Here is a 21,975-nt window from a genome sequence, read left to right on the forward strand (position 1 = left end):
GTTGGTGGAAATGATTTTCATCGCGGATTTCACTTTAGTTTATTCGTAGTTCACGTCAGTCTTGTTAAAGTACGGCGGTTGCTTGCAGTGTGTTTTGCTTGGCTTAAGATTCCGACAATTTTTACGAAATAATTTGGACTCCTCCCAAATTTTGAGATCATATCGATGAAAATATAACTTACATCGATAAAATCAGAAGTCTCTGATACTGTGGTATTTTATTAAGAGCTTTCAATTGACAAATTCATAGTTTTGTGTTACGAACTGAAATAACTTGTGCAAGTTTGTGTTGTGACGTTTGAAATTTGTGAATTTGATTTGTTATTATAAACCTGTGAAGTGCAATATCCACGATGGTTCTGTCTGGATGTTATAACGTGGTAAAGTACTTGCATGTACTTGTCAACCTAATATTTTGGGTAAGTTACTTTGCGCAAATTATATCCTAGAGAAAAATTACAATATTATTATTCTATGATCTGTTTCATCTCTATATTTGCATCGTGAGATGAAAGATAGTGTTGTCCTGCGGTATAGAGATTATTATAATGCTAAATTGTATATATTTTCCACGATTTCCAATTTTTATCTCTTTCTCGCAACTCGCAACATAGTGGATAACATTATACACAATAATAATATTATGTACATCATTTATGACAATTTATTACTATATTTGACGGCCTCGGAGGTCGAGGGGTAAGGCTCTCGATTGGCAAGCTGCGGGATCAATTCCTGGCTAGCGCAAGTAAATTTTATTTGATTTGGGTTATATCACGAATTGCTAATTTTAAAATAATACCTATATAGTATATTTGCGGCACGTTCCAGAGTGGAAGATACTAGATCTTAGTATCGCACTGGTGTAAGACCACCATTCAGAATTAAAACGTTGCCTGAAATGGCTTTGGCCGTGTTTGGTGACCAGAATCTGAATTGCCAGGTTCTTCCCCACCTTCCTCATCACAATCTCCTTCCCCTCCCCACTACCTTCAGCCTCACAACATACCCCAATTGGGCATGCCATAGTATCACTGGCTCCAGACGGTTGGGAGCAGTTGGGACTAATGTGCGGTGTCACATTTAAAAAAAATTATACAATCAAAATTTGATCCATAACACTGCGGTGTGATGGACATATGATATAGGTACGGTATAGTGACATATATTTGACTGGATGTTTGCAGCCTATACAAGAATAGAATTCTTTATAATACTTTACAATATGTATAGTATTCCAAAGAAGTTTATATTTTATCGTCTTCGATATTCAAATAATATTATTTCAGGGTTGTTGAATTTTTTTTCAAGTTTCAAAGGGAACTAAGTCAATTATGGTTGCGAAAAAATAAACTTTTAAAAAGTTTTTGGGGCTACTCTAGTTTTTTTGAGTATTGTCTTACTTCTGTAATGTATATTGAGTTTTGTCAACATCTGTATATTCGGAGCATAGTGTGGGATGTTTTTATTAGCAATAATTAATTAATCGGTGTGCCGTTATCCTCCCGTTTCTCATTGGCGTTCATCTATACATTTATAAATGCAAGTTCTTACTCATATACCCAAAAATAAAATTCCCATATTACCATAGACAATAGACATCCAAAACTATTTCATGAACCTGTACTATTTAGCCGTTGCGATGGAAAGCTCAAGGTTCGTAGAAAACAACCTTGGGGAAAGATGAAATAATTTGAATTTATATTGCGGAATACATGTTTTATTAGGGAGTTTAAAGTAGGCCGTGTGTCATTTTTCAAGTTCGGGTGTAAAAATTGTAAGTTAAATATTTGAAACTGTCCATTTTATATTATTGTCGTGGCATTTTATTTTATATATTCAGGAATTTGTCGTATTTTTTCTTAACTAACTAACCATCACGCCGTTTCCCCGCAGAGAGGACGGACCTCCAAACAACTCGGTCTTGGCAGACACTCCTTGCCTCATTCACATTCATACATCTTTTCATACATACTCTTCTATTCTGACTCTTGACATGGCCCGACTTCACTTGATGGTGCCATGTGTTTCTCGGGCGTCCCCGACTTCTGCTGCATTTCTCCATCTTACAATTCTTTTTATAGTTCGTTTTTCTTATGGTAGGACCAACTTTTCAGCCTTTATGGACTGAATGCTGTTGAAGTGACAGCTCAGTGTCTCTGGAAAGGGAGAAACATTTAAAACTATGAATAATAAATAAATAATATCCGGTTAGTGAGTCCTAAAGATCTGCATTAATAAAAAAAATATACAGAGGGTAAAAATATCATTAATAATAATAATAATAATTGGATGACTTGTATAGCGCCGTTTTTGTGCAAAAACACCTCGAGGGCGCTGTACAAACTTATAATACATTTCTACAGTGATCTATGTTATTACTTAACTATTTATGAGAAAATATACAGTTCAATACTTACCTGGTAGGTCACTTGAGATTAACACTTAATTAACATTATCTAATTGTTTATTGGCGAAATTTAGATACAGGATTTAGGACTTAATTGAAAAATTGAATATAACTGGACTTTCTCTTAGGAATGGTATATTTAATTTAAGGGTACGACAGCTTAAAAAGGTAAGTTTTTAGTTTAGACCTGAATTCTGTTGGACTTGTTATGGATCTTAGTTCCGGAGGGAGTTTATTCCAAGCCTTTGGCCCAGATACTCCGAAAGTTGTTAATTAATTAATTAAAGCTACCAATTAGATGCATTCAGGCATTGTTAATTATATCTCAAAGACGCCATTAAAAATTAGATAAAAGTACGGAATTTTCTTGAAATTAATTGTTATTAATGTAAGACGTCCGAGACTAATTGAAGTTAAAAATGTACACGGATCTAGTACGTACATATAAGCAGGGTCGGCAGCCGGCAATCCGGACGCCGACTTCCCAAGGAGCAAGGCGCTGAAGATACCCAAAACCAACACCACAGCGCCAGACAAGTTAACATTGTCGATGCAATCAGAATAATCTCACCTTTCCGCTGTTCTGTACGGTAGGTAGCTACTTCCAAGTTCGACATTAGCACGAGGCCCCATTCGGTAGGTACCGAAACTTGCTTGATAAATAATAATAGTACATATTTCGATTGTGTGCCTGTAACTCTGGTTCAATGAACTCTAGAACTGATTTGAATTTAAGTGTCATAACTGGACAGATTCAGACAAGCGATAAAATGCTTACCTATAATTTTTATTTACTTTTTCAAGTGGAAATTTAATATCCTATGATTTTTCGCGTGTCTGCAGGTCTGCGCTAGTAATATAAATACTACTTGTTACTTGTCACCCATGAAAAATCATGGGATGTAACTTGATTTTCCAAAAACTGAGAATTATGTTTTGCAACAGAATAAAAAAATACATAATCGACTGGTAAAGTATATTATAGATTAGTAGGTAAGTTTTAAGGATTGTTTGGATTTGAAAAGGTTCTTTTTCTGATTTGAATAATTTTCTTAACACAGCAGTTCTAATTTCGAAAATATTATTCTTAGGGAAGTACTTACACATAAGAATGTTATACATAGTTTAATAATATTAATGATGAAATCTAGGCCTTTGTCCCTTCCATACAGTTTACTCGAGAAAAAATAAATATACGATTCTTTGTAGTGAAATGACAGCTTTTGTGCATAGAGCCTCGCTTGTGTTGTGATATATAATATTATAAATTCACGGCCTCTAATCGGCGTGATGATAAAATTATTATTTGTTTGTTTTTCGAAACGTGTCGCCAAGGCACCCTAAAATGTCCTAATAACAGCTGAGAAAACGATAAAACTAGACTTTAGATCATTTTTGTTTTTCTGTTGCTGAGATATTTTGTTAGAGAGGATAGAATGCCACACTCTGTTCTGGCAGAGACCACTATTAAGACCCTAACCAACATCAACACGATACAATTCTTTATCTACAATATTTGTTATTAGTCAATATTCCCGAGCACGACAATAATTACATTTGACAGTTGATATCGACTAAAATTTTGCGTGGACATCAATTTCACAGGCCTTTAAATGGATTTTCGATATCAAGATGAAAGAGGTAATCCCCTATAACCTGCCAGGATATATACCCATTTCATCTAAATGCAAACATACTAGACACGATGGAGTCACGGTATTTATGAATAATTGTCTCATGAAAACTGCTTTCGAGATTTTAGATTTTAAAACAGCAAATGCTATTAAATTAACATTTAACCATAACAATTATAATTATCTGCTAATAGCTATCTATAGATCACCTTCACTAAATGAATCTCTCTTCACTAACGAACTTAATTCGCTTTTAAAAATGACTAATAGAAATAACCTCAACTTTGCAATATTAACCGGTGATATCAATATAAATATAAATGAAAATAACAAAATAACAAACTGTATAAATGAGTACTTAGATTGTTTGTCGTGTGCTGGATATCAGTCTTACATTTTATATTTTATGGAATGTGTGGGATTGCACTCACCTCCCCACATTAATAAACAATTATTATTATTATTATTATAAACTCACCAACTAGAGAAAATCTGAATAACTCCACGACTCTAGATCACATATTTGTTAAATCACACAAACACTTTAAAACAATATCTTCAACTCTAATAACAAACATTACTGATCATTACCCACCATTTTACGGACACAACATCTTAACTGCAAATTCAAAAGAAAATTCTGAAACAGTTGAAAAAAATAATATTAATTACCTCACATTAAATAATCTACTTCTTTTGGAAAATTGGGACCAAATTCTATCAATATCAAACCCATATACAGCATTAGAATCGTTTTATAAAACTCTCCAACAATATATTTCAAAAAGTACAAATAAAATTGTTATATTTAAGAGAAAATATAAAAAAATTAAACCTTGGATAACTGTAGGAATAATAGTCTCCATTAAACAAAGAGATAAACTATACAGAGAGATGCTAAATTATCAAAGAGCTTGTCAAAAAAAAACAATGTCCTTCATGAAAACCAAATATTTACTGTATAGAAATTTACTAAATAGGTTAATAAGAAGTTGTAAAAAATACTATGGTGAACGAATTGATAATGCAAATAATGATACCAAAAAAACGTGGAATATTATTAACGAAATAACGAATAAAAAAAGAATAGCATCACCTGAGGTGAAGGAGATTAAAATAAATAACAATATTATAACTGACAAATCTGACATTGCAAATAACTTTAACAACTTCTTCACAAATGTAGTAGACCAAGTACTTGAATCATCCGGTAAGATTGCTGCGCCCGTTGACTCATCTCTGCTTTTGGTACCAACAAACAATTCAATTAACTCATTAGAATATTTTACACCTATCACAACTAATGAAATTGAAAAACACATTGACAGCCTAAAACCAACTAATTCTTCAGGAATTGATAATTTATCAGGAAATACACTAAAAAAATAAAACAATATATTTTAACTCCTTTGCAACGTATTTATAATATATCCCTAAAAGAGGGGTATTTCCCAGAACAATTTAAAATCTCCACTATAACACCAATTCACAAATCGGGTGACACGCACATGTTAGACAATTACAGACCTATCTCCTTAGTTTCAAACCTTTCAAAAATATTTGAAAAATGTATCAAAAATAGAGTTATGAAATACCTAGAACAAAACAATATTCCGTCCGAAAATCAATATGGCTTCAGAAGTAAATTAAGCTCTGAAGATGCAATATTCGGTCTGACAAAAAATTTATACACATCTGTTGATCAAAATAAAAAAAGTCTAGCTCTATTTTTAGACTTAAGAAAAGCGTTTGATACTGTAAATCACAATCTAACCATAAACAAAATTAATCAAATAGGTTTAAAAAAAGATCCACTAAAAATTCTCACTCACTATCTCAAAGACAGATTACAAAAAACAAAAATAGGGAACTTTTATAGCACAGAAACAGTGATAAAAAATGGAGTACCACAAGGGACTGTGCTTGGCCCAATTCTGTTTCTAATATATAATAATGATTTATGTAATGTTGTAATCCCTGGTAAAATTGTATCTTACCCTGATGATACAGCAATAATAGTAAATGGAAAATCCTGGCCTGAAACTTTTTTAAATGCAACAAAGTGTATTTCATATGTCTTATCATGGCTAACTTGTAATAGACTTTTCTTTAAACTATAACAAAACATTTTACCTAACTTTTTATAAAAAACAGTAAAAACAAACCTCCCAATAACCTTAAAATTAGATTACATAATGCTAACTGTAATAAATTAACATGCACCTCTTGCTTTGAAATTGGAAAAATTGAAAAGATCAAATATTTGGGTATATATATTGACACAAATTTAAACTGGCAACCACAAATTAATAACAACATTTCTAAATTAAGATATCTGACGTATATATTTTATAGACTTAAGGAAGTACTCAATGTTGACAAATTGAAAATGATTTATTTTTCTCTAGTGCAATCCTCAATTATGTACGTTATATTAGGATGGGGTGGCGCACTAGATACATTTATAAAACCACTACAAATAGTACAAAACCATATTATCAAGGTTATATATTATAATAAAAAGAGGACATTTTCGACTGATCAATTGTACAAGGAATCTAAACTATTCAATCTCCGTAAACTATTTTTTCTTCAAAGCCTGAAATATGTCATGAAAAACCAAAACAAATTTCAAAAATATGAACCCAAAATCAACTTTAGAAGAAATCATTTATTTTATACCCCACAAACCAATACCAAACTAATGCAAACTCACAGTAGCTTTATTGGATCTCGCACTTTTAATATATTACCAAAAAAATCAAGTAACAACTAAACTAGCGCAATATCAAAAAGAAATAAAGTTGTGGCTGTACAATGCAAATGTTGAAGCATTATTCATTAAATTTTTACTTTTTTCTATTTTGTTTCTGTATAGTTATTATTGTTTTATTTTGTGTTCTTTTAATTCATATATTTTATCTTACAATCTTTATTTTTACTTTGATTTATTTTTAATATGCACTTCTTGCACAATCTTTTAGACTAACTCTGTTATTTTTAGGTATAAAAATCTAATGTATAAACTTATATTACCCACGCACAGGCTGCGCCTTAGTGGGTTCCCTTTCCTATTATTATAAAACTTGTAATGTCAAATATATAAATTGGGAAAAAATAAAGGAAAAACAAAAAAAAAGAGCAATAGCGAACTACTATTGGTAAACAAACAATCAATTTGGGAGGCAGATAAGGGTACCGCCGCCCCGTGAACCATTTACAGGATAACCATCACTTTTGCCGTACGGTGAAAAATGAGTACGGCTTTTTTTATCAAGAAACTGTTAAAATATAACTGCATGACCATTTCCTAATAAAATATTCATCATTCAGAATATATTGAACACGTGTTCACGCAGGTGATATTGTCCGAATAAATATAATGGACGAGATGCGAAACTATTATTATTTGTAAGGACACGTGTTCCGACTTCCTCATAACATATTCGTGCTTTACTGATAGTTTGTTATGAAATTTGTTAAATAATTCGATATAGGCCTCCAGCCTCGTTTTTAACAGGAAAATAATTTATCCAGATTTTTAATTAACTACCAATATTTCATACCAGTAAGTTTTCTCCGTGTTTTTCGCCCCCTAGTGGTTTTTCGCCCCCTAGTGGTTTTTCGCCCCCTACTTTTGGTAAATTTTACTTGCGAGTGTAAAGGCAGGTTTACAACATTAAATAATTACCTAATTGCATATCCCTCCCACGAAAAATATTCACACTATAATTTATTACCAAAGTACCAGAACATCAGGGCAAACAGAAAACAGATGACCCTAAAACGTATTCGACAGGACACATTTAATATATTATTATTCCAGGAAAACGTTATTAGCACACGTGTTGTATGTCTATGTCACAAATGTCTACCATATTATTCTATTAATAAATCAAGCCAGGAAATTTCAACCTTCCCGGTTATGAAGATTGAAAAAAAACATGGTAAATTAATATAGCCCCATTTATGTGAAATTTCACAAGTAAGGTTGAAAATAACTTTAAAATGATAATATTGTTTTAGTTACTCACGCAGATTATTTGAGACATTGTAAAATGAACGGCATTTGGTATAAATTTACATATTATCACAGGATGTGAATGTTTTCATTTAACAGATAACGCGGGAAATTGTCAAGAATGAAGCACATTAAATCTCAAAGTTGATATATGTACATTATTTGCGACGGATATTATGGGGAGACCGGGGACAATTTGGCTTTCACCATTATCTACATCTTAGGTATAATGTTTAAGAAATAAATGCTCATATTCAACGGTAGATAATTTAGTTGTCTACTAAATTATTATTCTATAATTTTTCTAAATCTTACAGAAATTAAGCTATAAGCGAAAGAACAGGTCGGGGGAAATGCTACAACTGACCCCTACCCCGGGGTTATTTGTACCAGTAGCGGAATTCAAATTAAAACACAGAATTAATGGATAAGTTCTTTAATTTTAATAATTTCGGTGAGAAAAAACAGTTTTTTTGTTGCTTTATTAAATTACTATTCAAAATTTAAATTACATTGAACGTAATACACAATTTATCAGACCACAAGCAAACTTTTATAGAATTCGTCAGTTGAAATGTTAACAAGAACCTTAACTATTTTAATGTAATAAAATGACCATACAAATATATATTAATACCATAGCATGTTTTAAACACAGTAAAAGGAGAAGAAAAAATATAGAAATTTTGTATGAAAACATTGTGGTACAATTATACCAGCGGTACAATTGTCCCCAAACAATATGTATATATATACATTTTCCAGTAAAAATATTTATTCTTTTTGTATTACAATACACAACGAACAAATAACTACACTGGCTCAAACTTTCACATATTTAAGTCTTATTTAAACTAAAATAATTATTATATAAACTTGAAACCATTAACTACACATATTCAAATACGACTTTGTGTTGAAAATACAAAACAATTATTACTAACAAAGCAGTAACAAACAAAAAATAAGAAAAATGGTGGCTTGTTGAGTGATCGGTCACCTTATATAGATTATAGGAACTATGAAACAACAAAAAAAGAAAAATTAAATAACAAATAACCTCTTATGAGAAGTAATAATTATACTACGGACAAATAACCACACTGGCTAAAAATTCTACATATTTTTTTTTTTACGTACAAATTACAACTGTACACTGTAAAGCTATCTGAAACGTTGCCTAAAACAGGAGGCAGGGCAACACGGCACAATACCCAACAAATAAGTCACAATAATACCTAATTTTATTTATTTATTTTAATACCTACCATTAACATAAGTGTGAAGTTACAGGTATAAAGTATAAAAAAATAAAGAGTATTAAATAACTAACAAAGTATAAGTAGAAATTAAATAATATTTTTAGGTAGGTGTAAGAAGTAAGAACAAAATAATAATTATTGTTGTGTTATTAATTGTCAATATTTTTATAAAGGTAGAGATCATTGACACGGAAATTTAATCAACATAAATACATAAAGTGAAAAGGGTTTGGACATTGAAAGTATGACGGACGGACATGTACTTGAGTTTATGACTTGGGTGCTGTGCTCGCAGAATCTTAAAAAAACCTAGGGGTTAGTTGTAGCACGGGGTCAATGGTACCGGTACAATCATCCCCGAAAAAATCGGTACAACCATCCCCGAGGGGTCATTTTAAATTAAAACGCAAATTTTATGTTAATTCCTACTCACGACGCTTCAAAACCCTTCCTAAAATAAACTCAATTATCCAAAAAAATATGTTTATAGCAAAATACTAACAAACAGGACATAGTTATTGTAATATTAGAGTATAAACGCAATCGAAAAAACTTACGCTTAGGGCTCAAAAAATTTTTTTTCCAATTGCGAACGTCCGGGTTCTGCTATGTACCGCGGGCTACTGACGATTGTCCGCACGTATGAGGGCTATTGCCTGACGAGTGACGACACATAGTATACGTACCTATTATAGTTAGGGAGTTATTCGCCTTGGTACTACTGACCCGTGGTACTATTGTCCCCGGTCTCCCCTAATAGAAAATATAATGTAGATTTTTGTCACTACGAGCTATTTCTGAAACAAGGGTTTTTTCTCTTTATTTATTTATGGATAATATGTAAAGTTTATATGTAAATAAGTTAAGTTGCTAAATATGTAAATACTCGTATATATGTCGTTAAGATAGTAGTTATAGGCCTTAGTCGTAAGTCACTAGATATAAGTCTTAGAGATAAGTCAGTAGTTCTAGTATTAACTATTTAAGAAATATATTTGTACAGCGCCCTTGAGGTGATTTCTCACGAAAACGGCGCTATATAAATTAGCCAAATATTATTATTATTATTATTATGGTTTTCTTTTGAGATTAGATTTTCTTTATCTCTGAAATAAGGGTTTTATTCTCTTTATTTATTTATGGGTAATATGGTTTTCTTTTGAGATTAGATTTTCGTTCTCTCTAGGAGTTTTTTTTAAATCCGTCTTAATTCATGTGAGAGTTTTCAAAGGCTAGCTGACGTGTACCCAGCGTTGCTGGGGGTTATCCTTAAGAGATATACCAGTACCTTATTCTGTAGGCTTTTTTTAAGATATACAATTTCGTAGTACATCATTTCAGTGTATCTCATGAGGTTTAGCCAGCGTTAGCAATGTAGTGCGCGAAAATATATTTTTACGACTTTATTATAAAACATCAATTTTTCTCTACTTTCTATAATTATAATATGCACGTCTTATATACACTGTAGACCTTTCAGAAGAAATTCTCTAAATGATAGTGAAAACCCTATCAAAATCAGGTGCGTAGTTTAGAAGGACTAAGCGCACAGACAGACGCGGATAGCGACTTTATTTTATACTATCCTTTCAGAATAAATTCTCTAAATGATAGTGAAAACCCTATCAAAATCAGGTGCGTAGTTTAGAAGGACTAAGCGCACAGACAGACGCGGATAGCGACTTTATTTTATACTATTTAGAGATTGAGGACCGTTACTGCAATATTATATTGCTGCTAATTCTGAGTTGCTTCATCAAAAAAGTCCAAAAAAGTCATTTGGGTTCTCTATTATTCAATATTTCTTTTCCTATCTTCTTCTCTTCTCGCGGGTGGGAGGCCTGACTTTATTTTTTATACAAATCTACAGTTTTATTGTGAGATTGTTGAAATTTAGCACACTTGACCTTCAAAAAACCACCCATCTACCTTAAAGCAGGATTTTGATACTTCTTGATGAAAATTTTCACACTTAATGTTTTCATACATCTGATTTAGAAAAAAAATCTCCGCAAAGCTCGGGTAACAAAGGGGACTTCAGCTAGAAAGTTAAAATTCCCACGACTCTCAATTTTTGTCAATTCAAGAAACAAGACGAATTGTGTCGATGTTTATAGGTAATGGCGTTACAGCAGCACTGCTTTCCTGTGACGTTATTGAATTCTACAAATTAAACACAAAACCATTCATAATTAATTATTGTTAATACTTGGTTAAACGCATAATAAATAAAGGGCTTCCGGTTGCATTTTGTATTATTATTGTAACACATTTATTGAATAATACATGTCTTTGATTTTCTAAGTGTTAATGGAACTAAAGATGACGTGACCATATAAATAAAGTAATTGATCACTATGTTAAACATAACCGCTTGTTCTGAAAATATCATTCGGGTCGTGTATCCTTTAATATTCAATAAAACATATTATCATAATACCTATTCTTTATCACTTCAAGTGGATATAGAAACCGTTGACAACGTGTTAATAACATTTTAATGAACAAGAATAAATGTTTCTCCATTTAAATTAAACAAATAATTTGCCTCTTTACCCCTCCAGCGTTTTAGGGTTATATATGACCGGACGTCCATATTTTGTAAAAGTATTTTTATCTTTTTTTCTATCATGCTAAAATACGTAGTATTTTTGACTTTAGAAAGAGAAATAATAATTCTTTCCAGTTTGCCTTAAGGCGAAGCTTAATGCCAAATCACTATTTTGATTAATCTTTATAACGAATTGGTGTACATTATGAAAACCAAAAAACATGCTTAAATTGAAGGTTTTTCTATCGCTTCGCTTGAGTAGAATACAAATAAATAATAAATTACTCAATAAAAAATATAAATGCAAACTACTACAAAAAATATTTTTTCAATAGAAATGTGTGAACGCATAAATGAAACAACTTTTTAAAAATACAGTTTTATAGCTAAGATTATCTGTGACAGTTTCACTTGATTAACTTTTTTGCTTTCTTATAAAATTATTTACAAAATAAGTCAAAACCAGTGTTTTGCTTGAAATCGAACGTTTCTATACTCCGTTTGTCAAGCGATTTTAATGCCTATTACCTAAGATATAAGGTATACCAAGAATATACACATTTTTGGCTTGTAGCTTCCTCTTAAATATGTATATTGGAATCTTTAAATAGTATAAAAGAATGTCGCTATCCGTCTGTTTGTGCGCTGCTTAGTTCTTCTAAACTATAACATAACGGATTTTGATAGGATTTCAACTATCACTTAGATAATTTCTTCCGGAATGTTCATAAATATAATACATGTATATTATATTTATAGATAGTAGAGAAAAGTCGAGCAACGGTACACGTCAGCTAGTCAATTAATAAAATCCTAAAAATTTCCAAAATTAATCATGATTCATATTTCGCGCCGCTGTCGTAACAGTCGGTTTGACTGTTAAATATTTATGTTTATTTTTATTATATGAACGAGATAAAATTGAAGGAACAGTTTTCTTACAAATTCTCCAAACAAAACGAATGTGTTTTCGAAACATCGAGTTCTCTCAATTTTTCTATGATTGGAGTAAAAAATGAAGTTATAACGTGGTTAGCGTTTTTGACAACATTTTTCACGTTTGATATTAAAATTGTATTATTATTTACAAATAGTAATGTTTTTTTTAATTCATACATCTGAAAGATTTATTTATCTATTTTTTAAAACAGTATTTGTTTTTACGAAAAATTAAAAATTAAGATGAATATGGCGCATATGAAATACTCAGAAAGCATCGCAAACTGAACAAACGTGTTGAAAGTACTGAAGGGTTAAATGAAATAACAGATATGATTTAAGGCCGAGTGTAGTTTTTTATTAATTTTAAATAATGATTATATTATTAAGCAAATCGATTATGATAGTGTTTTCAACAAGTAAAAATTTTTTTATACATTTTTTAAATTAACATAGGCTTAGTAATTATCAAAATCAAATCGAAAATATGACCTTTTTCAGACCGTAATACGTGCGTTTTAAAAAATACTATTAAAGGCTGAATATCGTCAAAAAATACCTGAAGGGGTTTTCTTTAAACGTACGAAAAAAAAAACTAAAAAATAAATAAAATAGGTTCGTAGTTTAATTTTTTCATAAACTCTAATTGTACTTGTTTTTAAAATGCAGATTGTAAAACTTTGGATACGTTTATTTAACAAAACTAAACGATAAATTACTGGTATTATATTTTTCCATTTTTTAAAGTTAATTTAATATTTTTTATACTACAATTTAAGAAAGAACTTTTAGATTTTTAAATTACTTTTAAAACAAGCCGTCTGCTGGCGCCTATTTGAAATTTTAAATACGGTAGAACATCGAACTAAAAGCTTCTTTTAAATATCCCAACAGATGGCGCTATCATGGTTCGCTATCGACTCTTCCCATGTCCGCCAATATTCAATGTATAAATCGGTTTCAGTTATTCAAGCCAAACGGCCACTGGCTTAGGTTATGCTATTCTGTACACTATACTGTAAAACTCTCGCCTCGAAGTTTGCGGGATCGAATATCGGGGTGGGCAAGTAAATTTTATTTGGTTAATTTGTGTTATTCACAATTAATGAATTAATATACGTATGGTATATGCGCGGTACGTTCCATAGTGAAAGATACTCTCAGTATCGCCTGGTGTAAGACCACCATTCAGAATTGAAACGTTGCTTGAAATGGCTTTAGCCGTGTTTGGTGACCAAATCTGAATAGCCAGGTAGATTCACTTATTCAATAAATAATACCCGTTCTGCGGTCTAAATTTAAATAATGATTTGTGGTCTTTCATCGGGGCGATACTGACAGTATCTAACGCTCTGGAAAATGCCGCAAATATAATACTTATGTACATTGTGAAATAACACAAATTATTAAAATAAAATGTAGGTTGGTATTCGTGCACGCCAAGATTGTAACCCGCGACGTCACGGAGGTCGTCATCCTGTTGAGTCGGGCCATATCTCGATATTTATTATTGTTTTTGTAAATTATTCTAAAAAAACATGAATGAAAAGACAAAACACAAATAACCTGACATTTTTAGGTCGGGATATCAATTTACCGTCCACTGTAAAACAACTTACAAAAATGTCCACCCGCGCAAGGCGCTTTTTAGTTATGAGTGCTATGTGGCATCGTTGTAAATGAACTGAATGTTGCCAAATCTGAGGTTTTGCTTCACCAAGGACTGTTGAATACAAGCAAATTTTGGGCCCGATGGCGTTTCTGTGGGCCTTAGAAAACAATAATGTTATTTATAACGCTTATTGTTGACCGAGGTAGAACGAACAGAGGTACTCTGTTTTTTGACCAGATGTAGGTATATTTTTTACAATGCGTGCATCTGACGGCCGGCCTGTCCGGTGGTGAAGCTTTGGACTCGAGCTTTGGAGTTCGAACCCGGTGTACGCAAATAAAGAAGTATTAGCATTTATATCTGAACCTAGATATTTATTCTGGACCACAGAATCAATAAAATTTTATTTTGTTAAAAGTATTTTGGTATTTAAAATTTTAAGTACTTAAAAAATTATTTATTTATATTATTTCATTTAATTCATTGTTATCTATTGAATTTAATGTGTTAATTATTGTGCATAAAACTATGTAAAACCAAATGCCAAAATGTTTTTAATAGAGATATACATAATTAAGAAATTGGCACATACATCATCATACATGTCATAATATGGAAAATCAGGACTAAAGATATATGAAGAAATAATAATAATATAAGCGATTAGTCATAATAGACCCGATATAGTTTTACATGAAAAAATTAAAAAAATTAACTAATATCATTGATGTCGCTATACCAAATTCCTGTAATATTCAAACATCTGTTAGCGAAAAAATAAGAAAATACACAGATTTAGGAAATGAAATAAAAAGAATTTGGCATTCTCAGACTATAAAAATATTACCATTCGTTATTTCGGCTACTGGCATTATACCTAGCTCTCTAATTAAAAATTTAGGCGTATTAGATCTTTCAAAAAAATTATATATAAAGATGCAAAAGTCGGTCATTTTGAATACATGTAGGATAACAAAAGATTTTTTAAATATTTATGTTGAGGGATCAGTAGGATTTATAGGCCCTGTTAGAAGTTCTACCGAGCCGAACCCTCTGATATGAAAATATCTGGAGTCGGTGAATTATTTTCCCATTTGATCTTTTGTGAGTTGACGTGTTGTTCTTGTATTGTTTTGTATTTATTTTGCTTATATAATGCACTTACATAATGTTGATTGACTAGATGATCATTTGTGGAAAAGTGAGTGGAAGGGTTTAGTTTTTCCTATGGGGAAGATTTAACCCGGACAACAAAATCGGAAGCATAAAAAAAAAGAAATGTCAGGCTTTCTGTAAAAATATTAAAATACATACAATTAAATTAAATGTTACCTTGTATATATTCGTTTATATTCTAATTAAATAAATAATACAAAAAAATAGTGCCATCTGGTAACTGAAATTCATAACTTTTATAACGAAGATTTACACTACCGCCATCTTACTGTTTTCAGGCAAACGTTTTTAAAATAAATTCTAGTTAGAAAAAATATTGTTTTGGAAATGAACAACAGAGTTCGTGTGTGTCGAAAATAGTTGATTTTGTCAGGTATACAATCACTCTTAAGATTTTCACGGCCAAAAGTATTTTTGTTATTTGTTTTTGGGGTATTATGCCGTGTTGCGCTAACTCCTTCTAAATAACACATCTGCCCTGATGATGGACACTGCAATGCTGTCCGAAACGTTGGCTAAAGAAGGAGTTAGCGCAACACGGCATAATACCCCAAAAACAAATAACAAAAAAGAAATAACAGATGTTTTTCTTTGAAGGGGTAAGCAGATAATAATAAATAAACATTATTAGACTTATCTCTGTATTGCTTTCTCTTTCATGCCTCTGAAGATAAAGGTTTATGAATGTTAATAATGGGTCCTTGTGTATTTTATCCCCATCTGTTGAGACAGTTATCGCAAGTTCTCGGAATCTGACAATAGTTTTTACCATTTTTTAATGTGATTCTGCACAAGGGTCCCAACTGCTCGGAGCCGGAGGGACCAATGCATCCGTATTAAAAGGCTGGATTAAATGTGTGAAAGTTAGAAGAAGCAAAAGAGAAAGTTTGGGAAATACTTGACTATTTAGATCTTGTCTCATCACCAATATAATATCTTTGAAGTCAAAGATCAGCTGTCCACTTTTTTATAAAAAAATATTTTCCTTGGTAAACTATAGTAAACTATACTGGTTTTACACGATACCTTTTTCCATCCAGTTTGTCTAATCGGGATGAAAAAAGGGACGTATTCTATTTTGGTACTTGGTACCGTGAGTGACGGGTGTTGGTATCACCGATTTTCGTACAGTTTAAGATGGCGGACATTATTTGTCATCTGCCATCTCTCATTGTTTTACGTAACTATAATAGTGAAAATTTTGCATTATGGTTAAACGCAACGCTCGTTGTATTCTACGTGTTCACAGATGGCGTTAATTAATTAATTTTGTTTAAATACGCTTTTGCAAGGTATTGCTTTACAGTATTAAGACAAATTATTTGTTTGCGCCCTCATATACGCAATATGAATATGAATAAATAGTTTTGTCCATATAAAAACTCAATTCTATCGAGAAAGGCATACAAATACAATATTGGATTGAATCATCGGTAAAATATTGTATTTGTGTGCCTTTCTCGAAAGAATTAAGTCTTTAAACGAACAAAACTATTTATTCATATTCATATTGCGTATATGAGGGCGCAAACAAATAATTTGTCTTAATACTGTAAAGCAATACCTTGCAAAAGCGTATTTAAACAAAATTAATTAATTAACGCCATCTGTGAACACGTAGAATACAACGAGCGTTGCGTTTAACCTTATTCAGTTTTATGTTTAAAATATATATATATTTTTTAAACTAAAATATGTATTTATTATTATTGTGAATTTCGCGTGTACGTTTGATGATTTAACATTTTGTTTTGAGGAAATAATACACGAGAAATTTACATACGTACAGTTAACTCATAGAATAATGAATATCTATGTGTGCTAACTTCATATTGGATATACTTTTTTAATTAGTGAATACAAACAGGGTTGTGGCAGTAGCTTTGGCATGGGCGATGCTGTGTTTTGGTAGTTTCACCTCATGTAATATACGAATATCGTACCGATCAAGATACGGCGACCAGGTAGGCAACTTTGCCAAAGGTACCTATAAAAATCATTATTATAAAGGTTCAAAGACGAACTGGTAAACGGAAACTTCGATTGGATAATGGCCAAGCACATGACATAGCTAGCAAATGGTTATTTTCAAGGTGTTTTTGGACGATTTAGTACCGTCTCAAAATATTATTTGTTCTCTAGTGACAACTTTATGTATGAAATCGTCAGTATGAAAATAATGATGGTGTAAAGCGAAAAAAAATCATATGGGTCCCGGTATGGGGATCGGTATGAAAAAAAAGCATCCTGTAAAGTAGGTATTAGTTTCGACACCAATACAAAGACGGTCTATACCGTATAACGAAGTTATGCCATCTAAAGGTCGGGTTTCCTCAAGTTATATAGAAGTCAGAAATAATTATCTAGGTCTGATGTTTAAAGTATGTATAATGTATAAAGCTCAAACCAATATTGTTCTTTCTCTCGTTAATTAAAAAAAAAACCCATAGTCAATTTTTAATTTATGTCTTGTTCTTATCTTGTTCTTATTCAAGTGTTATCCCGTTAAACTACATTGTAAAGTATTGTTACTAATTATAAAATTTATCATGTTACGATATTTCCTCTCTCTTTGATGCGACCTTTGACCTTTGTACTGCAGGTATAAATATGATATATTATAGGTACCTACGTAACATAATATTTCATTCAATGATACCCATTCTTGTATTTATCAACGTTCCTAACAAGAGCTGTTAGAACCATTTGTGTAAGGCCCAATGAGCCCTTTTGAAATTTGAATAGGTACTAACACAAAAACTGTTAGATAACTATATACCTAACTAACCGTCACCCCGTTCCACGGGTAGGCAGAGAGGATTTTGATTCCCTTAGTCCCCGACTCCTACTAAACTACTAGATTAGTGTTATTTTCAGTAAATTTCGGGTAAGTGTATTATTATTCTTTTCCGATTTTATGTCCGGGTTCAATCTTCTCCATAGGAAAAACTAAACCCTTCCACACACTTTTCCACAAATGATCATCTATTCAATCCACATTATGCAAGTGCATTATATAAGTAAAATAAATACAAAACAATACAAGAACAACACGTCAACTCACCAGAGATCAAATGGGAAAATAATTCACCGACTCCAGATATTTTCATATCAGAGGGTTCGGCTCGGTAGAACTCCTAACAAGGCCTGTAAATCCTACTGATCCCTCAACATAAATATTTAAAAAAATCTTTCGTAATCTTGCGTGTATTTAAAATGACTGATTTTTGCATTTTTATATATAAATTTTTTGATAGATCTAATACGCCTAAATTTTTAATGAGAGAGCTAGGTATAATGCCAGTAGCCGAAATAACAAATGGTAATATTTTTATAGTCCGAAAATTATTATTATTATCATTATTATTGCCCCCAGCTTTGATGTTTAGTGACTTGTGAATTGGCCTTACTAGAGGGTGGCACGTTCCAGAACGTTTGGTCGTGTTGCCATGGCTACGTGTGCATCCAACACACGTGTACTATATTATTATATATATATGTACGTGGACAGGAATAGCTTCAGTCCCCCGACACATGTGCAACACTGTTTCTCAACATTGTATATTATTTTAAATACATAAATACTTTGTATTAGTTTCTACAAAATCTCTTGAATCCCAAATCCAGAGATCACAGTAAAATCACCATGAGGTTAATAATAATAATAATAATAATTGGATGACTTGTATAGCTCCGTTTTTGTGCAAAATCACCTCAAGGGCGATGTACAAATTTATAATACATTTCTTTATCGAGATTAACACTTAATTAAAATTATCTAATTGTTTATTAGCGAAATTTAGATACAGGATTTAGGACATAATTAGAAAATAGATATAACTGGACTTTCTCTCAGGAATGGTATATTTAATTTAAGGGTACGACAGCTTAAAAAAGTAAGTTTTTAGTTTAGACCTGAATTCTGTTGGACTTGTTATCGATCTTAGTTCCGGAGGGAGTTTATTCCAAGCCTTCGGCCCAGATACTCCGAAAGCGCAATCACCAAACTTAGTATTAGCGCTTAGGTTCTATCAGTCTGCCTACAGCTGATGATTTTGCTCATCTAAGAGTTGACTGCCTCAGACCAGTGCCTCCTATAACGAAATTTCACGTTATTTACAAATTTATCATATTTTGGAACATGCTGAGAACAGAACTTAGAAAATAAGTCTTTATATTTTTAATAATACTACAATTTTTATTATTATTAAAATGTACACATAAAATATATACCAAATTATAAATTTTTTCATCATCTAGAATCCATTTTCAATTTTAGTGAGAATAGAAGCAAATAAAGGAAGCGAAGAAAGGAGCGTAAGGAGAATGTATGACGCAAATGTGAATGGTAGCAGAAGTCGGGGATGCCCGTGAGTCGGCCCATGTCAAGAGTCAGAATAATAGAAGATTATGTATGAAACGATTTATGAATGTATCAAGAAGTGTGTCTCAAGACCGAGTTGTTTGGCGGTCCGTCCTCTCTGCCTACCCCTGCGTGGAAACGCCGTGAAAGTTAGTCAGTTAGTTAGAAGCAAATATATGAATAATATTTCCGTCTTGAGATTGTTATCTGGTATCTACAAGACCCGGGTCAACAATATATTTCCTCTCTTTTATCATTCGTTCTTATCTACCGGTTACCAGGATATCGTAATACAGGGTTTTCCAATAAGTGGTGTTATTTTGATATTCAATCGTAAAAGATCAATGGTTTCGTAGCTTGTGTGGTACGTAGCGCCGTCTTGTTGAAAGTAAACGTTGTCCAGATCTATACCATCCAATTCTGGCCATAAAAAATATTAATCATCTCTCGATAGCGCAATCCATTCACCGTAACTGTTGCTCCAGCTTCATTTTCGAAAAAGTAAGGTCCGACGACTCCGCCGGACCATAAACCGCACCAAACAGTCACACGTTGAGGATAAGAGGCTTTTCAACAATAACTCTTGGGTTTTCCGAGCCCCAGATGCGACAATTTTGCTTGTTGACGAAGCCACCGAGGTGTAAATGGGCCTCATCACTCAAGATGATTTGCATTTGATTCACTCAAGTGAATTTTAATAATTTCAATGCGTTGTCGAAGCGTGTATCGTTCCATTAATGGCTTAGTTTCTAATTGTCAAATGTCAAAAAATGACAGCTTCAAAAGTAACATCTACCAAAATAGCGGGCTATTCAAAATAACATCTTATTGGAAAACTCTGTAGTATTGTACATCTTTGTTTTTATCGTGTCTAAGATTTAGATGTGTTATCTAAATATAATATTATCTAAAGAAGCGAAGCTAGCAGTCCACAATGGAGTGCTGGTACCTACCCTAATGTACGGAAGTGAGGCATGAAACTGGCAGAGAAAGGATGAAAGTAGACTGAATGCTGTCGAAATGAGATCCCTGAGGCGTATGTGTGGTAAAACAATATATGATCGTGTGAGAAATGTGGAGATCCGCAAAGAGTGCAAGGCTGATGTAAGGGTAATGAGTAAGATCAAGAAAGGGACGCTTAGATGGTTTGGGCATGTAGAGCGAATGAGCGAAGAAAGGAGTGTAAGGAGAATATACGATGCTAATGTGAATGGTAGCAGAAATCGGGGACGCCCGAGGAAGACATGGCACGACCTAGTGAATCAGATACTTGAGTCGGGCCATGTCAATAGTAGGAGTAACAGAAGAGGATGTATGAGACGATATATGAATGTGAATGAGGCGAGGAGTGTGTGCTAAGACCGAGTTGTTTGGCGTTCCGTCCTCTCTGCCTACCCCTGCGGGAAACGGCGTGATGGTTAGTTATGAATAGGACTAAAGCAAGAAGGTGTGTACAAGTTTGTTTGGCTAGTTTGTTAGTTAAGAGGAAGCTAAAAGACAAAAATGTGTATATTCTTGGTATACCTTATACATATTGTAGGTACTAGGCAGTAAAATCGCTTGACAAACGGAGTCTAGAAACGTTCGATTTCAAGAAAAAAACTGGTTTTTATTTTTTTGTGAATAATTTTATAAGAAAGCAAAAAAGTTAATCAAGTGAAACTGTCACAGATAATCTGAGCTATAATACTGTATTTTTTAAAAGTTGTTTTCTTTATGTGTTCATACATTTATATTGAAAAAAAATATTTTTTAGTAATTTGCATTTATATTTTTATTTGTATTCTACTCAAGCGAAACTATAGGAAAACCTTCAATTTATCTAAAGCATATTTTTTGGTATTCATAATGTACACCAATTCGTTATAAAGATTAATCAAAATAGTGATTTAGCATTAAGCTTCGCCTTGCTGAACCTTTCTCTTCAAGACCGTGAGTCATCGCTAAAATAATATGCACACGTGTTTCTTCTGTCGTTATTGGTGTGAGTGAGTTCGAGCAAATTTA

The 21,975-nt window shown here is 32.3% G+C and overlaps 1 protein-coding gene across 2 annotated transcripts in view; it reads left to right on the forward strand.

Annotated features, from left to right (window-relative positions):
* The first annotated feature begins 60 nt into the window (after positions 1 to 60).
* Tsp96F (Tetraspanin 96F) overlaps positions 61 to 21,975 on the forward strand; it is a 113,044-nt gene continuing 91,129 nt past the window's right edge. For both annotated transcript variants that reach the window (XR_016302796.1, XM_089637303.1), the window contains exon 1: positions 61 to 419. Coding sequence is in view for 1 of the 2 variants with exons in the window: in XM_089637303.1 (XP_089493429.1) it covers positions 354 to 419 (66 nt within the window). In the remaining variant the exon portion in view is untranslated. The remainder of the gene's footprint in view (positions 420 to 21,975) is intronic.

The sequence above is a fragment of the Hesperophylax consimilis genome, chromosome 11 (assembly GCF_061612785.1).
Source record: "Hesperophylax consimilis isolate HC1 chromosome 11, BYU_Hcon_1.0, whole genome shotgun sequence".
In the NCBI taxonomy this organism is placed as follows: domain Eukaryota; kingdom Metazoa; phylum Arthropoda; class Insecta; order Trichoptera; family Limnephilidae; genus Hesperophylax; species Hesperophylax consimilis.